At 46.8% G+C, this 25,692-nt stretch overlaps 2 protein-coding genes across 2 annotated transcripts; both read left to right on the forward strand.

The window, feature by feature from the left end:
- The first annotated feature begins 19,620 nt into the window (after window positions 1–19,620).
- On the forward strand, window positions 19,621–19,929 carry LOC136458043 (MFS18 protein-like). Its single transcript, XM_066458049.1, has one exon. It carries the CDS (start codon window positions 19,621–19,623, stop codon window positions 19,927–19,929), a length of 309 nt encoding a protein of 102 aa, XP_066314146.1.
- Window positions 19,930–21,239: 1,310 nt separating this feature from the next.
- LOC136458053 (coronatine-insensitive protein homolog 1b-like) lies at window positions 21,240–22,768 on the forward strand. Its single transcript, XM_066458060.1, has 2 exons — window positions 21,240–21,286; window positions 22,085–22,768. Exons 1-2 carry the CDS (start codon window positions 21,240–21,242, stop codon window positions 22,656–22,658), a joined length of 621 nt encoding a protein of 206 aa, XP_066314157.1. The 3' UTR covers window positions 22,659–22,768.
- Window positions 22,769–25,692: the final 2,924 nt, after the last annotated feature.

The following is a 25,692-nucleotide window of genomic DNA, read 5'->3' on the forward strand; positions in this document are numbered from 1 at the left end:
CTTCTAACTCTCGAACATTTGTGAATGAAGTTTGCTCCATTGGATCAAAGGGCTGTTGTGGGGCTACCTAGTGCTAGTTTTAACAAGTGTGCACCACACCTAACTCACTAGACTCACCTAGGTCAAGTTACCCGTTCATACCCCCCTTAATAGTATGGCCAAAGGAAAAACAAAGTCCTAAACTACTCTAAGTGTCTCTCCAACTCTAATCGACACTTAGAACTAGTCCATCCTTAACCTTGTCGTCCATCCTTTGAAAACCAAAATGATTTCCATCGTAGGGGCATGACAACCTTGATTGCCCAATCGATCTCCATTACCGTGACCTAACTTAATTGTTTTTGCAAAACACACGTTAGTCACAGTAATCACATATTGTCATTAATCACCAAAACCCAACTAGGGGCCTAGATGCTATCACTTATCAAACTTAGCACTAACTTAGCACTCATAGTGGCAACAAAATCATCCTAGGACATGCTTTTCAAGGTAGACTAAACTGTTTGGTACCACAAAGCTGTAGAACTAGTGAGGTGCATGGTGGCATAGCGAATCCATAAACGAGGATCAACCAAATACACTTCAAAGAAGGTCTCACAATGCTTAATCCAGAGTTTAGGGTTTGTTCCATCAAATTTTGGAAAAGGTAAATCAGGCATAGCAGCACTGAGCAGAGCACGCGCATGCTAGTCACTAAGTACAGAACCATCACAATTCACCATAACAGAAGGAAGTTTAGTGTGATTCATCGCACCTATGACCGGAGGCGGATCTAGGGTGGTGTAAACCACCCCAAATCTAGCACTCTGGTGGTGGGTTTCTTCATGGTGGCCAATTGGCCCTGATGTCACCCCGGACAGGGACGGTTCTAGATGGGTGAAACCTAACAGCAAACTCGCCCTGCCCTTGGATGAGGAACGATCGGGGTGCGTGGAGGGGTTGATGACCTCCCCCGTCGATGCTAGTGACTTGGTCTGGTCAGAGAAGAGCTTCTCCACGCAGTCGCTGAGGTGGTTCATCGCCTTCTCTAGATCAGTGACGCGGAGGTCGACCTCAGGCTTCCAAGCTTCGATATCCTCCTTCGCCGACCAGATCTTGGACATCGAGTGCTTCAACTCAGGGATGCCCTTTGAATTCTCACTCAATAGGGCTAGAATCTGCCCGAATTGTTCCTCAGGCGACATCCTAGATGATTGTTGGGTGAGGTGCGGGTGGTGGTGGGATTGAGGCTCTAGGATCGACGCTCTAATACCATTTGTTACGGGACTAGATAGTGGTGGAGCTAACTAGTTCGGGGATAGCTTGAACCTCGAGACTTCGGCGATCGTTTAGCTCATTGCCGATGCCAACCGGCTCGGTTCTGTTTATGAGTTCAAGTTCAAGTTCTCCTCTCGTTTGGGGAATGATACATAGGAGCTGGCATAGCAGCCTCCCTCACTCATTACATGGGCTTGCGCAAGAGAATGTAAATGCAAATTACATGGGCTACCCCAATCGGGCCCAGCAACACGGAGGTTGGGCTTCCTGCTTCTTTTACTCGCTCTCAGCTCTTCTAGCGCCTCTTCCTTCTCTTGATCATCAGAGTCCCCATTGAGTCTTTCAGTTTTGTCATAGGTTTCAGGTTCAGAAGCAGCACCTGGAGCCTTGGCATCGGTGATAGTATCTAGCACTCCAGCATAAAAACGACTCGATCGGACTGATGGACCTGAACCCGATAAGCACCGTACTTAAGCCTGTTTGGCATGGCTCCTTTACGGTTTCGACTCTGGCTCCTTCAGAGAAGCCCTGCCAAATGTTTTGCCTAAAGAGCCATTTTTGAGTGAAAAATAGAGAAGCCGGAGCCTCTCAAGAGAAGCCTTGTCAAACACCCCACGCTTAACTATCATGGCGAATAGCATTACCACACTCACATGTTGGGATGACCATAGTTCTGGGCGCGTCCTCTAGGAGGTTCTGATCCACCTCTGAACGATGTGTAATGTACCATTCTAGGCTAATGGAAACACAGCGCTCTCCAATCGTCTTCCGTTCATCCAGAGTGGTAGAATGATATGTCCACGCCCACACATTACTAGCGCTACCGACCTAGCCCCCGTCCGTCACCACCCACCATGTTGCATGCATGTGTCACGCATGCATTGCAACTGCATACAGCCATAGCTAGCAGAATTGCCAGAAATGTCAATGCAATGCAAGCTTTTCACTGCATTTCAATTTCATAGGCACGCACACTGCAAAGAAATCCTGCCTTTCCTTCATCTTTGTTGGAACGTGACCATCGAGTTCACGGTCTTGGAGCTAACTTGTAGCCAGCCCGGCTCGTTACTATAAGCCTACGCTCTCACAGGTCCTAGATCCATCGGAGCTTACAACATATAAGGCTCATGGGCCTTACTTAACCCAAAAGACTAGCTTGATAGGTGGGGGTTTCTCCTGTCTTATATGTTGTACTCCCCTACCATCACTACACAATGTGGGACTAAACCCCAATAATCTCCACCTTGATCACATATGTGGTTACCACCAGTTCCAACAGTCTTCTCTCCATGGCTGGTGCCCTAGCTCCATTCATATGCGTACCCCTATGCATTAGGGCATGGTGCTAGCTGCTGCTGCCCTTGCTTCGTCCATCTGTCCGTCCCTGGTTCCCTGCATGCGACCTGGCCGATGAGCTCGCTGCGCTGCGCCGCCTTCAATGGCCCCCGCCCACCTCCCCCTCCCCTGCTATAAAGCACCTGCCTCGCCACCCCTCTATCCTTAGGACCACACACCGCAGCAGCAGTAGCAGCAGCAAGAGAGAGCAAGCAAGGCCACACTCACCTAGCAAGAGAGAGCAAGAGGAAGCAGGCAAGCAAGAAGTGAGCCAAGAGCTAGCTAGCGCGCGATGGCAAGGTTGGTCTTCTTCCAAGATGATGGTGGCGGCGGCGGTGGCGGCTCTGCTGGCCCTGGCCCTGGCCATGGCGACGACCGCCGAGGCAAGGAATATCAAGACGACGATGACAGCGGCGGCGGAGAATCGAAGAAGGCGGACAACGACACAGTGGTGCAGCCGTAGACCTTCCCACCCTTCGACCGCCTCGATGGTGGCGTGTCCCCGGCGTGGCGGCCTCCTCGGCGGCAGCAGCATGCCTAGGTTGTTCTTCCCCGGCAGCGGCAGCATCGGCAGCATGCCCCTCTTCGACGGTGCCTCCTCGAGCTTCAGCGGCTTTGGCGGCATGCCCGGCTCCCCTCTTAGGAAGCATTTCAAAAGAGTTGAGCTTTTTCATGACAAGATGATAGCATTCCTCACGCTCACTCTTAGTTCCCTCATGGAGCGCACAAACGTCCGACCATAGTGCATGGGCGTCTTTGTGGTTCCTCACCCGATTGAACACATCTTTGCAAAGGCCTCTAAAGATGGTGTTTCGAGCCTTTGCATTCCACTTCTCGTAATTCACCTCATCGCCTTGTAGGTAAGTAGCATCCCTAGGTTTGGGGAAGCCTTGTGAGGCGGCTCTAAGTATACCAACTTCTAGAGCTTCTAGATACGCCTCCATGTGAATTTTTCAATAAGGAAAGTCATCTCCCTCAAAGATAGGAGGAGGTCCATCCCCGTGAGACATCTTGCTCTAGGCGATTAAGCCTAAATACATGAGCATGAGGCTCTAATACCAATTGAAAGGATCAAGATGCCCAAGAGGGGGTGAATTGGGCTAATTCTAAATTTCTTTGCGATAATTAAATTCTATGGTTAGCCCAATTAACCCCTTGTGCCTAGAAAGTGTTTCTAATTATTCTACCACACAAAAGACTTGCAACTTAAGTTCCAATCCTACTCTAGCATGGCAATTCTATGAATGTAAAGACACGAATTGAAATGCTCAAAGTAAATGCTCAAAGTAAATAGAGAGGAAGGAACGTGGTGATGTTTTGCCGAGGTATCGGAGAGTCGCCACTCCCCACTAGTCCTCGTTGATGCACCCACGCAAGGGTGTGGCTCCCCCTTGATCCGTGTAAGGATCAAGTGCTCTCTATGGGTTGATTCTTCGATACTCCGTCGTGGTGAATCACCCACAACCGTTCACAACTTGAGTTGGGTCATCCACAAGCTCTTCGGATGATCACTAAGCTCCCAATCACCACCAAGCCATCTAGGTGATGGCGATCACCAAGAGTAACAAGCATGAACTCTCACTTGACCACGACAAGCCTAATGAGAAGGTGGATGCACACTTTGCTACTCTTGATCTTCACTAATGAGGTCTTTCTTTGGGATTCTCAAATCTCAATCACCTCACTAGGACCTTGCTCTTCTTGGCACTCACAAACGTGTTTCTCAGCTATTGGAATGAGCAAAAGTACCCCCACACATGAGCGGAGGTTGTATTTATAACACCAGCTAAAAAATGAACTGTTATGTGCCTCTGCGGGGTGACCGGACGCTTCGGTCATGTTGACCGAATGCACCGGTCAGTACACCCCAAACACCAATGGTTAAGTGTTGACCGGACGCTGGCAGCGTCCGATCAGCACTGACCGGACGCGTCCGGTCATGTTTTCTCCTCACTGGAACCTTACTGATGTCGATCGGACGCTGGACCTCCAGAGTCCGGTCACTTGCTGAGCACCGTCCGGTCAATAACCGGAACCTGATCAGCGTCCGGTCAGCATTGACCGGACGCGTCTGTTTAGGATTCTCTCTCTGGGACCTTACTAGAGTCGACCGGACGCTGGCCCTCAGCGTCTAGTGACTTGACCTCGTAGCGTCCGGTCACTTCTAGACGCTTTCACCTTGGTCAAATGAACTAACCGGACTCTGCGCCAGCGTCTAGTCAGTATTTGACCCTGCATTCACTTCCAACTCTCGAACATTTGTGAATGAAGTTTGCTCCATTGGATCAAAGGGCTATTGTGGAGCTACCCAGTGCTAGTTTTAACAAGTGTGCACCACACCTAACTCACTAGACTCACCTAGGTCAAACTACCCATTTATACCCCCCTTAATAGTACGGCCAAAGGAAAAAAAGTCCTAAACTACTATAAGTGTCTCTCCAACTCCAATCGACACTTAGAACTAGTCCATCCTTAACCTTGTTGTCCATCCTTTGAAAACTAAAATGATTTCCATCATAGGGGCATGACAACCTTGACTGTCCAATCGCTCTCCATTACCATGACCTAACTTAATTGTTTCTACAAAACACACGTTAGCCACAGTAATCACATATTGTCATTAATCACCAAAACCCAACTAGGGGCCTAGATGCTTTTAATCTCCCCCTTTTTGGTGATTAATGACAATACTACCTTGAGTATGTGAAAGAGATGAGCTTTTTAACATGCTTGGTTCATATAAGCTTTTGGCAATAAGAACAAAAGTGTTAGACAAGCTTATATGACCCCAAGCCAACATGTTGTACTCAAAAGATATGAAATAAGCATGAGTACAAGTAATAAAGCTCATTTGCATCAGAGTAAAGCGCGGAAGCAAAGGCAAATGAGCAAAACACAAGTGATATGACATATAAAGAATTCAAAGTAGAGAGCACACATGTCATATATCACGATCACGTAGATATCACTATCACATAGATATAGTAGTAAACATGAATGCATAATGTATCACACACACAAATGCATAATAGTGTATCTCACACATAAAAACTCCAAATGTAATAGGTAAGCTAATATAATAACTAAGCTCCCCCTAGATAAGAAGCTCCCCCTAAGCCTAACATACTCGAACCCTCTCCCCCTTTGGCGTGAAACACCAAAACCTAAGGGTCGGTCGGTGGGGCTGCAGTGGATGAGCCGAGCCCTGAGGTACGAGGAGCGAGGTGGAACTAGGTGCCATCATCGTCTGATCCTGAACTCTGAGCTATCTGACCCTCTAAAGCTAGAAGTGATGCTGAAGCAGTCTGGGTCAGATCAGGAACTAGTGCTGCTGTAGGCTAAGCTGGTATAACTGAAGCAGCCATCTCTGATGATGCCACTGAGGAGGGGAGCATCTCTATCATCGCTATGATAGGTGCAGCCGTAGAAGGACCTGGAACATGTAGGTATGGAGGAGTGGGCTGCCCTGTCAACTCACTAAAGGAGGCTCCAAGACTCCTAGAGACTGAAGTGTCTGGCTCAAGCAGGGACGACGTCTGTGCCGGTGTGAAGCCCGTCTGGAGTGGTGTGAACGGTGGGGCTACCACTGGCGAAGCAAACCTCTGAGACACCTGCTCTATCAGTGAAGCATACTATGCTGGTGGCTGTCCTTGACTCTAAAGCCCACTAGGCTGTAACACTGGAGTCATTGAAGTGGTGGTAGGCTGACCAAGCTAGGGCGAAGTCTATGGCGGTGGGGCCCCAATCGCTGTCACTACATGCTGCATGAATCTGAGAAACTGCTGTTGCATGAGGACATGCTGCTGGTGCATAGCCTGCTGCTGATGCTGTAGAGCCTGTGTCTGCTACTGAATGACTAGCTGCTGGCGCTGGAACTCGTCCTACCGAGTCTAGAACTGAGCAAATGTAGCAGCTATCTCCTGAGCCTGTCGTGCCTGGTCCTGCCTCATCCGCTCAAGTATAGCCAGAAGAGCAGGTCAGTCTACGGGGCAGGTGGCGCTGAACTAGAGCTACCGGCCTCAGCATCATGTCATTGTGGAGGCATCTGAGGAATGGGCTGGTAGTCATCATCAGAACTATCATTGGGCTCGCTAGTGACCAACCCCTCCTGCTAAGCAAGCTGCTCCTCTATGGCTGCAATACCCCCTGATAATATCATCCTACTGGGCTGCAGTCTCTGGCACCTCTGGACGACGATGCGGCTGACTAGGTGCCTATGGTGTACTATGGCGGATCATTTGAGACATGTTATAAGCAGGGAACTCTGTCGTGGCACCACTATACTCAGCAATCATCTTAGGCGACTTAACAGAAATAGATCTATGGATAAGGAATGTGACCTAGTGAGCATAGGGTAGCTGCCTGTGACCTCTGAAGCCCTCAGTTATAGTGTCCTCCATCTCTAATAGAAAAAGATCCCATATATCAAAGACCGTCTGCTACATTAGAGAGTTGAGAAGCCAGAGCTGTATCCGAGTCAATCCCTCTCTGTATCCCATCCTTGGAAGTAAAGTCCTCCTCATGATAGCATCAATCACTCGAGTAGTTGGAGTGAGATCACTGGGGTTCCTCCTCAACCCCTCGCCAAAGGGCTCTGTGAAGCAGTGATGAACCAAGTGTGTAGGAGGTACCATACCACCATGAGGGCATTTGGGGGGTGCGGTCTGTCCATAGCACACCTCATGGAGCTTGACTAGCTGCTCCTGAAGCCTAAGAATCTCCCTGACCCTGGTGCTCATCAACCAGTAGTCTCTGCCTCCGAATGCAAAGTGTATAAACCTGTGATGTGGGTCAATCTAGAGAGATGCATAGAACTGACAAACCCAAGATGGAACATATAATCTGTCAGCCCTAGTAGATATGCAAGGTAGGGGCGAATGTGCTCTCTAGCTGCTGCAACAAGAGACTTGATGTTGCACACCCTCTATGATCTGAAAACTGCTCCGTTGTTCATATAGGCATTATAGAAGTCCTCCTGCAGGGGTGTATAGAATCCCTCTGATGCTCTCTCATCCCTCCTGGGTGGAAACCACATCTCAAAGTCCATGAACCTCAGTTGCTGCACCTGCTTGGCCATGGCAGCCCTCAGGTCAAGATGGGTCACTAGAGGCAGACCCTGTGGTTGAGGCAGTGGACGAGAACCCCTACGCTGAGTGGCTGGCCTCGGTGAAACTGGGACACAAGTACGACCAGAGCGGCATAACTATGGCTGTGGTGTCAGTTCTGTCTCCTTGGCCTACTGACTTGCTCACCCTCCTGAGACACTGTGCTGGCTGTGGCTCCTAAGTTTGCTAAGCTGGCTGAGGCTCCTAAGTCTGCTATGTGGGCTGAGGCTGCTGCTGTGGCTCCCCCTGAGGCTGAACCTCATCAATGGCAACACGCCGTTCGCCAATCATGAGAGTCCCAGCTGGACCACCATGAAGGCGCTCAACTCACTAAAGTGAAGCATCGCCTCTGGTGAAAGCGGATCAGCAATCCAGACTCCACTACGAGCACCTTCTCTCTCAGCACGCTCTGCGGCCTCAGCAACTGCGACGGCTCTCGCTGTATCTACATCTAGATACTTGCGCTTCCTTACTGCCAACTCCTTACTACCTTTCGGATCTGCAAGCTAGCGAGGCAGGGGCCTCGGATCCTCATCACCTAGACCACCTCCGACATTCTTTGTATGAGCCATATGATGGATCAAAGAAGAATCAACTATCCCTAACAAAGATCAACTGACACTTTCGAGGCTTGGCCTCATTCCGTACTCATGAGCTTGGCCCCGAGATAACTGACAACAGCCACTGACACCTCAATGGAACTGACTCGCTGCATGATGGAATAGATAGGATATACAAATAAATACAAGATATCTAATAGATGTGAAATCCTAGGAAGCAAGCAATTTAGATACGAAATTGAAACGACTGGTTTGCTACCTGACAAACTGGCGATCCGAAGAGAAGAGAAGTGACACGTGGGGAACCACCGAAAGATCTAGGGTTCGCGACTCGACGAAAATCAACAACCGAGATGATGAAAGGCAAGTGCTCGGTGGCTAGGGCAATTTCACAGGCAGTGCTGCTACAGTGGAGCTCGGCGGTGGCTCTGCTGCGGTGGAAGCTCGGTGGTGGCTCTGCTGCGGTGGAAGCTCGTCGGCGTGTGGTTGTAGCTGTGGTGGCTCCGGTGGCAGGCGTAGGAAGGGCACGGCGGCAGCGCTAGAGTAGGTCGTAGGCGCGGTGGAGCATGGGCATATGGAGGCGCTAGGGCGGCCTCAGCGGCGTTGAGTCACGACAGCTCAGGGAGGCACAGCGGGTGATGGCGCAAGGAGCGACGCGGCAATGTAGAGAGCTACGAGCGGCGTGCGGGCAGGAGCGGCGGCGGTGCGCGGTGCGGTGGCGTGGCACTCGGGCGCGTGGGGCATGGCGCGAGACTGTGGTGGCAGAGGAGAGCTTGGCGGCGGTGGCTAGGGCACGGCTGGCGCGGCGGCTCGGGGAAGATGGTGGATTAGGTAAACACACACGGTGATTTGCTTATAAGGTGGCCCCCAGTGGATCAGAAAAGGAAATAGAGAAAGAAACCTGATGCCGCACGATTTCTACTGACCGGACGCTCTGGTGGCAGCGACCGGATGCTACCACCCAGCATCCGGTCAATTCCAGAGAGGTCCAATTCCTCTGGAATTGTGACCGGACATGTCTGGTGGACAACAACTGGACACAGCCAGAGTCCGATCACCTAGCCTTGACGTCTTCATGATCGACCGGACGCTGGAGCTCCTTCTGACCGGACGCTGGGAAAACACTATTTCCGCATCCGATCACTCCTGCTCGGCAGCTATTCACCTCCTGTGAACTGACCGGACGCTGGACATCAGAGTCCGGTGCAGCGTTCGGTCACTCCTTTTCCATCAAATCTTCAAAGTTGTTCGTGCTGCCTATTCCCAATCAAGTCCCAACTACAATAAGATCCAAATAAACACCAATTGGGACTGATGTGAGTGACCTCTCCCAAACCCTCAAGTTTTTCAAAATATTTTGCCTTAGGCTATAATTTTTTTTAAGAAAATAGGCAAATAAGAGAGCAATTTGAAGACAAACAACAAACAACAATCATGCATATGCAATGCAATACTTGAAAGTAAATCTAGTTGCTTGTCAAGTTTGATCCAAGGTTAAGCTTCTTCACACGCTTTTCGGCGGTTATCTTAACCATGTTAGACAAGCCCTATATGCATTACAAAACATAAAACATGTTGTATATTACAATCCAATGCAAGGGACAACACAAGCTTAATTTTTAGTGAAGTTACTAAAATCAAGCACATTGAGCTCATTCCACAATCTACAAAATGTTGCCTCATCTAGCGGTTTAGTGAAGATATCCACCAATTGATCCTTGGTCCTTACACCTTCTAGTGATATATCATTTTTAGCAACATGATCTCTAAGAAAGTGATGGCGAATATCAATGTGCTTGGTGCGAGAGTGTTGAACCGGATTATTTGCAAGTTTACCGCACTTTCATTGTCGTATAAAAGAGGTACTTTATCTAGAACTACACCATAGTCTAGCAAAGTTTGTTTCATGTAAAGTATTTATGCACAACAAGCACCCGCGGCAATGTATTCCGCTTCGGCGGTGGACAAAGCCACACTATTTTGCTTCTTGGAGGACCAAGACACAAGTGATCTACCAAGCAAATGGCACCCTCCGGATGTGCTCTTTCTATCAACTTTGCAATCGGCATAGTCCGAATCGGAATAGCCAACTAATTCAAATATAGCTCCTTTGGGATACCAAAGGCCAATGCTTGGTGTGTGCTTAAGATACCTAAGGATTCTTTTTACGGCAATTAAATGAGTTTCCTTAGGATTAGCTTGAAACCTAGCACACATAGATGCGGTCAAATATAACAAGCTACCAATCATAGAGCGGTAGAGAGTTTGATCAACCGGGTTACCTCCCTCATCTAGATCAAGATGTCCATTAGTTGGCATTGGTGTCTTGATTGGCTTACATTCATCTATCTTGAATCTCTTGAGAGATGAAAATCCCTTCTCTCATTTGCTTGACTTGAAAACCAAGAAAGAATGTAAGCTCTCCAATCATTGACATCTCGAACTCTTTCGACATCAATTCACCAAACTCTTTACATGAATCTTCATTTGATGATCCAAAGATGATATCATCAACATACACTTGACAAATGACGATATGTCCATCAAGCTTCTTGGTGAATAGTGTGGTGTCGACCTTCCCAATGGTGAAGCCCTTCTCAATGAGGAAGTCCCAAAGGCGCTCATACCAAGCTCTTGGGGCTTGCTTAAGCCCATATAGTGCCTTGGACAACCTATAAACATGATTAGGATATCTAGGATCTTCAAACCTGGGAGGTTGATCAACATAGACTAGTTCATTAATAAAGCCATTTAAAAATACACTTTTCACATCCATTTGATAAAGTTTTATTTCATGATGTGATGCATATGCAAGGAGGATACGGATGGCTTCTAATCTTGCAACCAGGGCAAAGGTCTCTCCAAAATCCAAACCTTCAACTTGAGAGAACCCCTTTGCAACTAGTCTTGCCTTGTTCCTCACAACAACACCTTAATCATCTTGCTTGTTTCGGAGCACCCACTTTGTTCCAATGACTCTTGCACCTTTTGGCCGCTCTTCAAGAGTCCAAACTTCATTGTGGGTGAAGTTGTTTAACTCTTCATGCATGACATCTATCCAATCCGGATATTGAAGAGCTTCTTCTACCTTAGTAGGCTCAAAGCAAGAGACAAAAGAGTGATGAGCAATAAATGAAGCAAGTTTTTGAGATCGAGTCATTACACCCTTTGATGGACTCCCTATGATGAGATCTTGTGGATGGTCTTGAAGTAGAGGTGTATTTCTTCTATTGACCACTTGAGGGGGAGGTTGTGGAGCATCAACATCTTGTGCTTGTACCACCATTTGTTCATGGGAGACATGAGTGTCTTCATTTTCTACTCTTCCATCTTTTTCACCATCTTGTGGCATACTTGATGAAGAAGGTGGATCAATCACTTGTACATCATCTTTAGGCTTGATGTCTCCAACCGGAATGTTCTTCATAGCCTCCCTCAATGGTTCATCACCTACATCATCAAGATTCTCATGTGCTCCTTGGGAGCCGTTAGATTCATCAAATTTCACATCATATGTTTCTTCAACCAAGCCGGTGGCATGATTAAATACTCTATATGCTTTGGACTTTGATGAGTAACCAACAAGAAAACCAATATCACAACGTCTTTGAAACTTTCCTAGGTGTTGCCGCTTCTTGTAGATGTAGCATTTGTAACCAAACACCCTAAAGAAAGAGACGTCCGGCTTCTTCCCATTGAGCAACTCATAAGGTGTCTTGTCAAGGAACTTTTGAAGGAATAGGCGGTTGGATGCATAGCATGCGGTGTTGATTGCTTCCACCCATAAAGCTTTGGGGGTGTTGTATTCATCAAGCATTGTTCTTGCAAGAGTGATCAATGTTCGGTTCTTCCTCTCAACTACACCATTTTGTTGAGGAGTATATGTTATGGAGACTTCATGTTTGATTCCAACTTCATCACAATAAGCTTCTATGTTTGTGTTGTCAAATTCTTTCCCATTGTCACTTCTTATCTTTTTGAGCTTCACTTCAAATTTATTTTGTGCTCTCTTGGCAAACTTTTTGAAGCAAGATGCAACTTCAGATTTGTCATGAAGGAAGAATACCCATGTATACCTTGAATAATCATCAACGATCACAAGACAATAGAGATTTCCTCCCAAACTCTTGTATGTTGTTGGTCCAAATAAATCCATATGAAGGAGTTCTAGCACTCTTGTGGTTGACATGAAAGCTTTTGTTGGATGGGTATTTGCAACTTGCTTGCTGGCTTGACATGCACTACAAAGCTTGTCCTTCTCAAACTTCACATCCTTCAACCCTCTCACCAAATCATTCTTCATTAGCTTCTTGAGTGAGCTCATCCCAATATGAGCAAGTCTTCTATGCCATAGTCACCCAAGTGTTGTTTTGGTGAATAGGCATGTCTTCAAGTTTGCATCTTCGAAGGTGAAGTCCACTAGATATAGGTTGTTGTATCTAAATCCTTTGAATATCACATGATCATCATCCTTCTTGGATACAACAACCTCCTTCTCGGTAAACAAGCATTGGAAGCCAAGATCACACAATTGTCCAACGGATAGCAAGTTGAAACTCAATGAAGCAACATATAACACATTGGAGATGGAATGATCATTTGATATTGCCACTTTGCCCAATCCTTTGACCTTGTCCTTTGAGTTATCTCCAAATGTGATTCTTTCTTATCCATCTACTTCTTCATCTAGTGAGGTGAACATACGAGGATCACCGGTCATATGTTGTGTGCAACCACTATCAATAACCCAATGACTTCCACCGGTCTTGTAGTTCACCTACACACAAGAGATCAAGCTTTAGGAACCCAAACTTGTTGAGGGCCCTTCACCTTCTCAATAAGTGACTTTGCAACCCAATTTTTCTTAGGCCTATTCTTGTTGGGAGGACCTAAGAATATCACTTTCATCTTTCCACTAGAATCCTTTTTAAGCATGTAGTGAGCATTGAAGGCAAAAGGTCTAGCATGCTTGGGCAAGGGTTGTGGTGGTGGAGTTTGGCACTCATGAGCAAAGTGGCCTTCTTGTCCACACTCAAAACACTTCTTTGGCTTTGGCTTTTGTTGATGTTGAGCTTGACCTTCTTCTCTTTGTTTGCCATGTACCCAATGCCACTTCTATCCATCTTCATGACGGTGTTCATTAGTAGCTCACTTTGAAGATGCTTGCCTCTAGTGAACTTGCTCAATCCAATCTTAAGATGCTCTTTCTCCAACTTGAGCTTCTTATTTTCTTCCTTGGGAGCATTATTGTTTTTCTCTTCCTTGAGCTTCTTGTTCTCATCTTTGAGCTTCTCATTCTCAAAGATCAAACCATCATCATGAACAATAGTTTCTAGCACAATGGACTTGGTGGTTTTGAGTTCTTCAAGATCTTTCTTGAGCTTTTCATTGTCACTCTTGAGCTTGACAAACTCATCATAATCATCGGCCTCAACCACTTGCTTGCCCTTGCTACTAGAACTTTGCTCAATGCTCTCAATAATCAAGTCATCACATGATGTAGCTATATCAATCTTAACAACATCGTTAGTAGCATCATGTGGCTCATTGGATAAGAATTCTTGAGCAATAACAAGAGTATCATGATTAACCTTAAGAGTGGTGTATTCTTCTCTTAGCTTGTTGTGGCTAGTGATGAGCTCATTATGTGTCCTCTCAAGTTTATCATGTTTATCTTTAAGCTCTTTCTTAGAAGATTTGAGCTCCTTGAGTTTGGATGATATAGCATCATTAGCTTCTCTAAGCTGAACACTAGCCTTTTTGGCTATATCACATTTTGCTAAAAGTGCATCATTTTTAGCCTCTAGCTTTTCATTCTTAGCTCTAGTCTTTATAATGATCTTAGTGTATTGTTTAAGCAATCTAGCAAGATCATCATAAGTAGGTGACTCATATTCATCATCATCACTATCGCTATCATCATTACTAGCATGCTCATCATCACTACTATCATCATTGTTTGATACCTTGCGATCACCCTTGGCCATAAGGCATAGGTGTGTAGAGGATGATGGCGGTGGTGGCGATGAAGATGATGAAGAGTTGATAATAACTGCGGCCACCTTCTCGTTGTCACTATCATCATCGGATGAGGCACTAGATGAATCAATGTCCGTGAGCCAATCACCAACAATGTATGTCTTTCCACTCTTCTTCTTCTTGTGGAAGTCCCTCTTCTTGCCATCTCTCTTCTTGTATGGCTTGTTCTTCTTCTTCTCTTCTTCTTCTTCATTGCTTGAGTCATCTTTCTTGCCCTTGTATTTGTTCTTGAACTTATCTTTCTTGGGCTTAGTGCATTGGTGTGCTAGATGACCAAGTTCTCCATAATTGAAGCAATCCATCTTAGAGATTGGCTTTCTTCTAGAGCTAGTGAAGAACTTCTTCTTCTTGCCATCAAACTTGATGCCACTCTTGTTGAACTTCTTTAGCATCTTGGCGGTCTTCTTCACCATGAGAGCAAGACTTTCATCATCAACTTCATCATCACTTGAGCTCTCATACTCAAGTCTTGCTTTGCCCTTCTCTTGACTAACTTTGAATGCTAAGGGTCCTTATCTTTCTTATTGGTAGAGGATGAGCCATCTTGTGGTGTGATGTGCATGTACATCTCATGAGCATTGATCTTTCCCAAGATTTGTGTCGGTGTAGCAGTGGAAAGATCACCTTGATGTAGCACGGTCACAATATGCCCATATTTGTCAATGGGGAGGACACTCAAGATTTTTCTTACAACATCGGATGGTTGCATTTAAGTGAGTCTAAGCCTATTGACTTCCTCTATAAGAACATTCAAATGTGAATACATCTCATTAGCACATTCTTTAGGAAGCATTTCAAAAGAGTTGAGCTTTTTCATGACAAGATGATAGCGTTCCTCACGCTCACTCTTAGTTCCCTCATGGAGCGCACAAACGTCCGACCATAGTGCATGGGCGTCTTTGTGGTTCCTCACCCGATTGAACACATCTTTGCAAAGGCCTCTAAAGATGGTGTTTCGAGCCTTTGCATTCCACTTCTCGTAATTCACCTCATCGCCTTGTAGGTAAGTAGCATCCCTAGGTTTTGGGAAGCCTTGTGAGGCGGCTCTAAGTATACCAACATCTAGAGCTTCTAGATACGCCTCCATGTGAATTTTTCAATAAGGAAAGTCATCTCCCTCAAAGATAGGAGGAGGTCCATCCCCGTGAGACATCTTGCTCTAGGCGATTAAGCCTAAATACATGAGCACGAGGCTCTAATACCAATTGAAAGGATCAAGATGCCCAAGAGGGGGTGAATTGGGCTAATTCTAAATTTCTTTGCGATAATTAAATCCTATGGTTAGCCCAATTAACCCCTTGTGCCTAGAAAGTGTTTCTAATTATTCTACCACACAAAAGACTTGCAACCTAAGTTCCAATCCTACTCTAGCATGGCAATTCTATGAATGTAAAGACACGAATTGAAATGCTCAAAGTAAATAGAGAGGAAGAAACGCGGTGATGTTTTGCCAAGGTATTGGAGAGTCGGCACTCCCCACTAGTCCTGGTTGGAGCACCCGCGCAAGGGTGTGGCTCCCCCTTGAGCCGCGCAAGGATCAAGTGCTCTCTACGGGTTGATTCTTCGACACTCTGTCGTGGTGAATCACCCACAATCGCTCACAACTTGAGTTGGGTCATCCACAAGCTCTCCAGATGATCACCAAGCTCCCAATCACCACCAAGCCATCTAGGTGATGGCAATCACCAAGAGTAACAAGCACGAACTCTCACTTGACCACGACAAGCCTAATGAGAAGGTGGATGCACACTTTGCTACTCTTGATCTTCACTAATGAGGTCTCTCTTTGGGATTCTCAAATCTCAATCACCTCACTACGACCTTGCTCTTCTTGGCACTCACAAACGTGTTTCTCAGCTGTTGGAATGAGCAAAAGTACCCCCACACATGAGCGGAGGTTGTATTTATAACGCTGGCTGAAAAATGAACCGTTATGTGCCTCTACGGGGTGACCGGACGCTCCGGTCATGTTGACCGAACGCACCGATCAGTACACCCCAAACTCTAGTGGTTAAGTGTTGACCGGACGCTGGCAGCGTCCGATCAGCACTGACCGGACGTGTCCGGTCACGTTTTCCCCTCACTGGAACCTTACTAATGTCGACCGGACACTGGACCTCTAGAGTTCGGTCACTTGCTGAGTAGCGTCCGGTCAGTAACCAGAACCTGATCAGCGTCCGGTCAGCATTGATCGGACACGTCCGATCAAGATTCTCCCTCTCTGGGACCTTACTGGAGTCGACCGGACGCTGGCCCTCAGTGTCCGGTGACTTGACCTCGCAGCATCCGGTCACTTCTAGATGCTTTCACCTTGGTCAAATGAACTAACCGGACTCTGCGCCAGTGTCCGGTCAGTATTTGACCCTCCATTCACTTCTAACTCTCGAACATTTGTGAATGAAGTTTGCTCCATTGGATCAAAGGGCTGTTGTGGGGCTACCTAGTGCTAGTTTTAACAAGTGTGCACCACACTTAACTCACTAGACTCACCTAGGTCAAGTTACCCGTTCATACCCCCCTTAATAGTATGGCCAAAGGAAAAACAAAGTCCTAAACTACTCTAAGTGTCTCTCCAACTCCAATCGACACTTAGAACTAGTCCATCCTTAACCTTGTCGTCCATCCTTTGAAAACCAAAACGATTTCCATCGTAGGGGCATGACAACCTTGATTGCCCAATCGATCTTCATTACCGTGACCTAACTTAATTGTTTCTACAAAACACACGTTAGTCACAGTAATCACATATTGTCATTAATCACCAAAACCCAACTAGGGGCCTAGATGCTTTCACTTATCAAACTTAGCACTAACTTAGCACTCATAGTGGCAACAAAATCATCCTAGGACATGCTTTTCAAGGTAGACTAAACTGTTTGGTACCACAAAGCTGCAGAACTAGTGAGGTGCATGGTGGCATAGCGAATCCATAAACGAGGATCAACCAAATACACTTCAAAGAAGGTCTCACAATGCTTAATCCAGAGTTTAGGGTTTGTTCCATCAAATTTTGGAAAAGGTAAATTAGGCATAGCAGCACTGAGCAGAGCACGCGCATGCTAGTCACTAGGTACAGAACCATCACAATTCACCATAACAGAAGGAAGTTTAGTGTGATTCATCGCACCTATGACTGGAGGCGGATCTAGGGTGGTGTAAACCACCCCAAATCCAGCACTCTGGTGGTGGGTTTCTTCATGGTGGCCAATTGGCCCTGATGTCACCCCGGATAGGGATGGTTCCAGATGGGTGAAACCTGACACCAAACTCGCCCTGCCCTTGGATGAGGAATGATCGGGGTGCGTGGAGGGGTTGATGACCTCCCCCGTCGACGCTAGTGACTTGGTCTGGTCAGAGAAGAGCTTCTCCACGCAGTCGCTGAGGTGGTTCACCGCCTTCTCTAGATCAGTGATGCGGAGGCCGACCTCAGGCTTCCAAGCTTCGATATCCTCCTTCGCCGACCAGATCTTGGACATCGAGTGCTTCAACTCAGGGATGGCCTTTGAATTCTCACTCAATAGGGCCAGAATCTACCCGAATTGTTCCTCAGGCGACATCTTAGACGATTGTCGGGTGAGGTGCGGGTGGTGGTGGGATTGAGGCGCCAGGATCAACGCTCTGATACCATTTGTTACGGGACTAGATAGTGGTGGAGCTAACTAGTTCGGGGATAGCTTGAACCTCGAGACTTCGGCGATCGTCTAGCTCGTTACCGACGCCAACCGGCTCGGTTCTGTTTATGAGTTCAAGTTTGAGTTCTCCTCTTGTTTGGGGAATGATACATAGGAGCTGGCATAGCAGCCTCCCTCACCCGTTACATGGGCTTGCGCAAGAGAATGTAAATGCAAATTACATGGGCTTCCGCAATCAGGCCCAGCAACACGGAGGTTGGGCTTCCTGCTTCTTTTACTCGCTCTCAGCTCTTCTAGTGCCTCTTCCTTCTCTTGATCATTAGAGTACCCATTGAGTCTTTCAGTTTTGTCATAGGTTTCAGGTTCAGAAGCAGCACCTGGAGCCTTGGCGTCGGTGACAGTATCTAGCACTCCAGCATAAAAACGACTCGATCGGACTGATCGACCTGAACCCGATAAGCGCCGTACTTAAGCCTGTTTGGCACGGCTCCTTTACGGTTTCGACTCCGGCTCCTTCAGAGAAGCCCTACCAAATGTTTTGCCTAAAGAGCCATTTTTGAGTGAAAAATAGAGAAGCCAGAGCCTCTCAAGAGAAGCCTTGTCAAACACCCCACGCTTAACTGTCATGGCGAATAGCATTACCACACTCACGTGTTGGGATGACCATAGTTCTAGGCGCATCCTCTAGGAGGTTCCGATCCATCTCCGAAGGACGTGTAATGTACCATTCTAGGCTAACAGAAATGCAGCGCTCTCCAATCATCTTCCGTTCATCCAGAGTGGTAGAACGATACGGCCACGCCCGCACATTACTAGCACTACCGGCCCAGCCCCCGTCCGTCACCACCCACCATGTTGCATGCATGTGTCACGCATGCATTGCAACTGCATGCAGCCGTAGCTAGTAGAATTGCCAGAAATGTCAATGCAATGCAAGCTTTTCACTGCATTTCAATTTCATAGGCATGCACACTGCAAAGAAATCCTACCTTTCCTTCATCTTCGTTGGAACGTGACCATCGAGTTCACGGTCTTGGAGCTAACTTGTAGCCGGCCCGGCTCATTACTATAAGCCTACGCTCTCACAGGTCCCAGATCCACTGGAGCTGACAACATATAAGGCTCATGGGCCTTACTTAACCCAAAAGACTAGCTTGATAGGTGGGGGTTTCTCCTGTCTTATATGTTGTACTCCTCTACCATTACTACACAATGTGGGACTAAACCCCAATAATCTCCACCTTGATCACATATGTGGTTACCACCGGTTCCAACAGTCTTCTCTCCATGGCTGGTGCCCTAGCTCCATTCATATGCGTACCCCTATGCATTAGGGCATGGTGCTAGCTGCTGCTGCCCTTGCTCCGTCCATCCATCCGTCCCTGGTTCCCTGCATGCGACCTGGCCGATGAGCTCGCTGCGCTACGCCGCCTTCAATGGCCCCCGCTCGCCTCCCCCTCCCCTGCTATAAAGCACCTGCCTCGCCACCCCTCTCTCCTTAGGACCACACACTGCAGCAGTAGCAGCAAGAGAGAGCAAGCAAGGCCACACTCACCTAGCAAGAGAGAGCAAGAGGAAGCAGGCAAGCAAGAAGTGAGCCAAGAGCTAGCTAGCGTGCGATGGCAAGGTTGGTCTTCTTCCAAGATGATGGTGGCGGTGGCGGTGGTAGCTCTGTTGGCCCTGGCCCTAGCCATGGCGACTACCGCTGAGGCGAGGAATATCAAGACGACGACGACGGCGGTGGCGGTGGAGAATCAAAGAAGGCGGACAACGACGCGGTGGTGTAGCTGCAGACCTTCCCACCATTCGACCGCCTTGGTGGTGGCATGTCCCTGGCGTGGCGGCCTCCCCGGCGGCAGCAGCATGCCTGGGTTGTTCTTCCCCAGCAGCGGCAGCATCGGCAGCATGCCCCTCTTCGGCGGCGCCTCCTCGAGCTTCAGTGGCTTTGGCAGCATGCCCGGCTCCCCCACCGCTAGCTCCGTCCCTGAGCACACCAACTGAAATGACCCCAATTTCCACGAAGGGAAATCCACAGCGTCGAAGTGTAATAAGACCGTTGTAGATCATTTTACCCAAATTCCAGTCGATTATCACATCCATACAACAATAATATCAGAGTACAAATAGTGCGGAATTACATAAATTATTACGTCGCCGCATTGGTGGAATCAAAAGTAGCATTCATTTAGAATAGCTTGAAGATAAGATTGCCAAACCCGAGCGTAGGCATGAACCCCTTATCCGTCAAACTCCTAGGAGCTATACTCCTCAGCAGAACCTGTGTGCCAAAATTTATCAGTACGATTTATACTGGCCACTCCCAACCCTATGAGCATTGCTTTGTGGAATTTGGATGCAAGTTGGATGTAGTCAAAAGGAACCTATAAGGCTAGGGTTTCCTATGCATTTAGCATATCAAGTATATATAAAAGTATAGTCATGTTTTAACACCATTCCCACACACATTTCACCCCATTTCCATTCTAGAGCCAGGTTTCGATCCTGGGATCGATATACCACCATCTCCATACTATTACCATACCATCGCTCAGTTGACAGGCCAACTCCCTCTTGGCACTGTCTCAAGGGCTGTAGCCCCTGGCTACGACCGATACTCTCTCACGGGGGAAGAAGAGGAGGACTCATCTCACTATCTAGTTTAAGCGAAATCCAGGAAAGGTCCATAGCCGACAAGTCGGTACATGTATCGATCGATCAACCATACACTCTGCAGAGGTTTTACATAACCACAAGATCTGCCTTCCTCACTGATCGTCGTCAACTGGGCTGATACCGGCCGCTTGCTAGCCTAAGATAATGCCACTCTACCATTCAGCCCTGGTACACCCCAAGTCCAGTCTAGGGTGGCTGAAACTGTGAGTCATGAGCCAGGTCCACAAGGTCTCCATGAAGTCTCAGAAGGGTGTGGGGGAAATCCTCCGCGCCCCGTACCTCCTTACACTATCCGCTATCAACCTAGCAGTAGTGGCAATATCCTACCAAGTAGTCCGGTCGTCCCGCACCATATAGGGCGAGTGGTACGTAAGGCTTCCCAGTGAATCTGAGTACTAGTAAGTCCTTAGGGATGACCAAGCCAGAATGTCTTCATCAGGGTTTCCATTTACCGTGCCACCACAGCACCTCCATCCTGGGCTCCTCCCATCACAGGTTCACACCCAGGACCACCTCATATACCATTTACCCACCATAGGTATCCATTCCAGGGGTGCCCAGGTAGCACCCCATGGCAAGACTTGCCCCAGGCTCGTCGTATACTCTGACTTGGTCGACACAACCCTCACCCTCCACACATGAAGGCTATGATAAAAATTTTAGAAGATTCCGTGCACATTGTCACGTAAGATGCTTACAAACCAGGACATCTCTACATGTGATATTAGATATCACATGTGGAGATGTTCTAGTTTGTAAACATCGTACGCGACAACGTGCACCAAACCTTCTCAAATTTTTATCATAGCCTCCACATACGATATCACGACATCTCAACAAGTTTCATGATTTTTGGACTTCGTTTGCTTTTTATAGAATTTAAAAACACTTCGCACGCAAGTCCACGGTCATGTTTCGTTAACAAGATGTTCGAAATTTTGGGTCCGTTCCTGGATATGGCCTCACACTACACTCAGTAACATGACTATCATTTTTTGAATCATTAAATTTCATTATTCGTACCACGTGCAGTTCAAATTTATATTTTTCGAAAAAAATCAAGTAAACCAAATAAAGTAACTAAATATATCAAAAAGCCAAAAAAAAATCCCCAAATTCTAACTAGGAGTTCCTGGTACCTTAAAAGGGCTGCACAAAAAATTTAGAGGTTAAAAAAAAACTTTGCCGAGTACCGGGGCATGGCACTCGCTAAAGGGGGTATTCGCCGAGTGCCAAGAATAAAGCACTCGGCAAAGAGGGTTTTCAATTTTTTTTAAAAAAAATCCTCTTTGCCGAGTGCCTTCACAGGGGCACTCGCCAAAGACATTTCAAAAAAGAAAAAAAATCTTTATCGAGCGCCGTCTCAGGAGCCCTCGGCAAAATATTTTCTAAAAAAAATCTTTGTCGAGTGATAAATCTAGGACACTCGATAAAGAATTAAAAAAAAACTTTGCCGAGTGCACGATCCGGAGCACTCGCAAAGGGGGTTTAACCCTGAGCCTGCCACGCACCCCGCACACACGCTCGCACCCCGCACACGCGCCACCGCCCGCTCGCCCGCGCCGCCACCGCCCGCGCTGCCCGCGTGCCGGCCGCCCGCACGCCCGCCAGCGCCGCCGCCCCCGCCCGCGCTCTCGCGGAAGCACGTCACGGTGCCCTTCTGCTACGCCGTGTCCCCGGCGCGGCTGCTCACGCAGTTCCCGCGGCTCGAGTCGCTGTTCGTGAAGGGGAAGCCCCGCGCGGCCATGTACGGCCTCATACCCGACGACTGGGGCGCCTACGCCCGCCCCTGGGTCACCGAGCTTGCCGCGCCGCTCGAGTGCCTCAAGGCGCTCCACCTCCGCCGCATGGTCGTCACGGACAACGACCTCGCCGAGCTCGTCCGTGCCAGGGGCCACATGCTGCAGGAGCTCAAGCTCGACAAGTGCACCGGCTTCTCCACGGATGGACTCCGCCTCGTTGCCCACTCCTGCAGGTACTCGTACTCCTCGATTCTCTTGCTCTTGTTAGCTCCGATCTGGGTGCTGGAGGAAGTAAGATCGAATTGGGGTTACTGAGATGGTGACAATGAGGGGGCGTAGCTACTGTCTAGTCGTTGATTCCCCGAAACGGTTGTGGAGTCATAGCACCCATCACTTTCTGCAAGTAGAAACTTGTGCTACCTTACGGAGAGTTTTTACCAAAAAGTAGGTTTGAGATCTAGCGCTAAAAATTGGGTGGACTGCCCTCAAATGATTAGAGATCCTAACTAATAATCATAGAAGATCCGCAGAAGTCTTAGGAGTGCATCTTCAAACCTGTATCATTACAGTTCGTGGCTTCTGCTGTAGATTTCTCCAAAAAAGAAAGTTTAATTGATGGTGTTAATTGTGAATAATTTGATTATGGGATGCCTTATTCGATATATATTATATATAAAGAAAAGTTGAGTCATCGAGCAAACCACTGGGAACATGGAAGGTTGGGCTGTGTTTTGTCTTTGGATAGATCTACCAGAAAAGGAGTCTTTAAATGACCCCAAATTTACGTGTAGCATGATTGTTGGGAATATTTAATGCAAGTCCAGTTAAATTAAAACAAGGATAATATCCACTGGCTGAGTTGAACTTCTGTGATTCTCTTGGTTCTAAAATTCTAACAAAATGCCCAAGCAACATGTAAACAGTGCGTAGGTCTTTCATTTTCTGTATGCTGCTAGGAGCTTTTGGTGTTTCCTGATCACCCCCGTGACATACTGTTTTAGGTGTCAGGACAGGGATTGTTATTCGTTGATTGCTTAAAAAGGGGGTTACATTTATTTGCCTGTAGGCTGTAGTGCATCCTTTTGTTATTTGGTTTTCCCCTTTAGTATTCTTTTAGGTGCTAATATTGTGACGAAATCATCACACTAACTTGTGGTGCTAAATTTCATCAGATCACTGAGAACTTTGTTTCTAGTAGTTTAGCTTAGTATAGCTTTACTTCAAGTTCATACCTGGGTTTTGCTCATTTATTAGGTTCAACCATATGTTCTTGTCACCTCAACAACCTGTCAAAATTTTTGTATATGCTGCTTCGAATAGCCCTATCGCTTACCTTGTTGTATTCTCATGTAAAATAGAGTTTTCTGTTCAATCCGTGGTAAACAATGGTTTCTTTTGTATGTGCGATTTTATTCTAGGATCATTTCAAGTGCAGAATTGGCAATATATAATGTAGCTAGTTCAGTCTACTGGTTGTAACTGGTTTTTCAAAACATTTTATTTCGTTTGAGCTTCAAGTCGTGTGTGTATCTAATCAGCCATTGGACTCATGTAGTGATCATGTTGTTATTGGTACATTTTGCTACCATTTATTACCCTTTCGAATTAAGTGGACCTGGTCTCTTGCATATGTATCTTATATGTTTATCGCATGTATTCTTTTTCCGTGAGCACTAATATATCAAAAATACAATTTACAGTGTGGATGGATGAGATATTGTGATGGATGAGATATATATGTGATGAATGAGATATATATATGATGGATGAGATATATATGTGATATATGTTTGTATGAATTTATTTGTCATGATGGAATGTAATAAAAATTAAAAAATTATCGTTTTGGGTCACTTTGCCGAGTGTTGCACTCGGCAAAGGACCCCGTTGCCGAGTGCCATGGTCACAGCACTCGGCAAACCTGGAAAAATGGGCGCTCGGAAAACCATTTTTCCAGCTTTGTCGAGTGTTATGACCATGGCACTCGGCAAAGAAACTTTTTTGCCGAGTGCCGGCCATAGGGCACTCGGCAAAGATTTTTTTTTAAAAAAAAAATTCAAACTTTGCCGAGTGCCGGCAAGAGGGCACTCGGCAAAGAATTTTTTAAAAAAAAAAATTCAAACTTTGCCGAGTGCCGGCCAGAGGGCACTGGGCAAAGAATTTTTTTTAAAAAAATCAAACTTTGCCGAGTGCCAGCCAGAGGGCACTTGGCAAACAATTTTTTTAAAAAAAATTCAAACTTTGCCGAGTGCCGGTAAGAGGGCACTCGGCAAAGAATTTTTTTTTAAAAAAAAATTCAAACTTTGCCGAGCGCCGGCTAGTGGGCACTCGACAAAGAAATTTTTTTTTAAAAAAAATAAAAAATCTTTGCCAAGTCTCTGCAGGGTTGGCACTCGGCAAAGTGACCATCAACGGGGCCGGCACCGTGACGGTCGCTTTTCTTTGCCGAGTGTCTCCGGGGCACTCGGCAAAGCCTTTGCCGAGTGCCCGATAAAAGACACTCGACAAAGAGGGTTTTGCCGATCAATTTTTTGCCGTGTGTTCTTTGCCGAGTGTCGCACTCGGTAAAGGTTTTGCTGAGTGCAATCTGGCCTTTGCCGAGTGCCTCAGGCACTCGGCGAAGAATCTGAATCCAGTAGTGCCAGCGGCTTTTAGCTTGAGGATCGTTATGCTAAAAAAGGCATGCAACCCTTTGCATCGCAAGCTCTAAATGGTTAGGAACTTAGGATGATGAATGGATGATCACTGAAGCACTCTCCCTTTCCACATTTTTCTTTGATGAAACAGGAGGCGACTGGGTCCCTACTGGCTATATATATACTCCATTAAACTGAAAACAGAGGAGCAAGGAGATGAACAAAAACAAAAAAGCAAAATTAAAGAAGGGAATGTAACCATTGGGATGAAACAACCCCCACTAAAACTGCCTTATGTTATGATACTCCCTTAGTCTCGTCTCATAATAGATGATGTTTTAGCTCTGGACATAGGAATCAAGAGGAGTGAAAAAAGTTATATAGTACACAGAAAATGAGGAAGGAGAAATAGAAATAAAGAAATATTGGAAAAGACAAAGGTGCATTGAAAAGTGCAAATGACAACTAATTTGGGACGCGTAGAAGGCTAAAAGGTCAACTGCATGCGGCGAGGAACATCACCAAGTTCTTATCTAAGTTATGTTTTATCCACTAGATCTACGCCTAGATGGTCCTGGAAATCTATCATTGGTATCAAAGCCAGGTTCTAGTGAGTAGATCAGGTTTTGGGGTAGAAAAATGAAAAGAAATCAGGAGGTGAAAGATTGCGATTTTTCTCCAAACCCTAACCCTAAAGAACATGGACGGATTAG

Source organism: Miscanthus floridulus, chromosome 1 (genome assembly GCF_019320115.1).
Source record: "Miscanthus floridulus cultivar M001 chromosome 1, ASM1932011v1, whole genome shotgun sequence".
Classification (NCBI taxonomy): Eukaryota; Viridiplantae; Streptophyta; class Magnoliopsida; order Poales; family Poaceae; genus Miscanthus; species Miscanthus floridulus.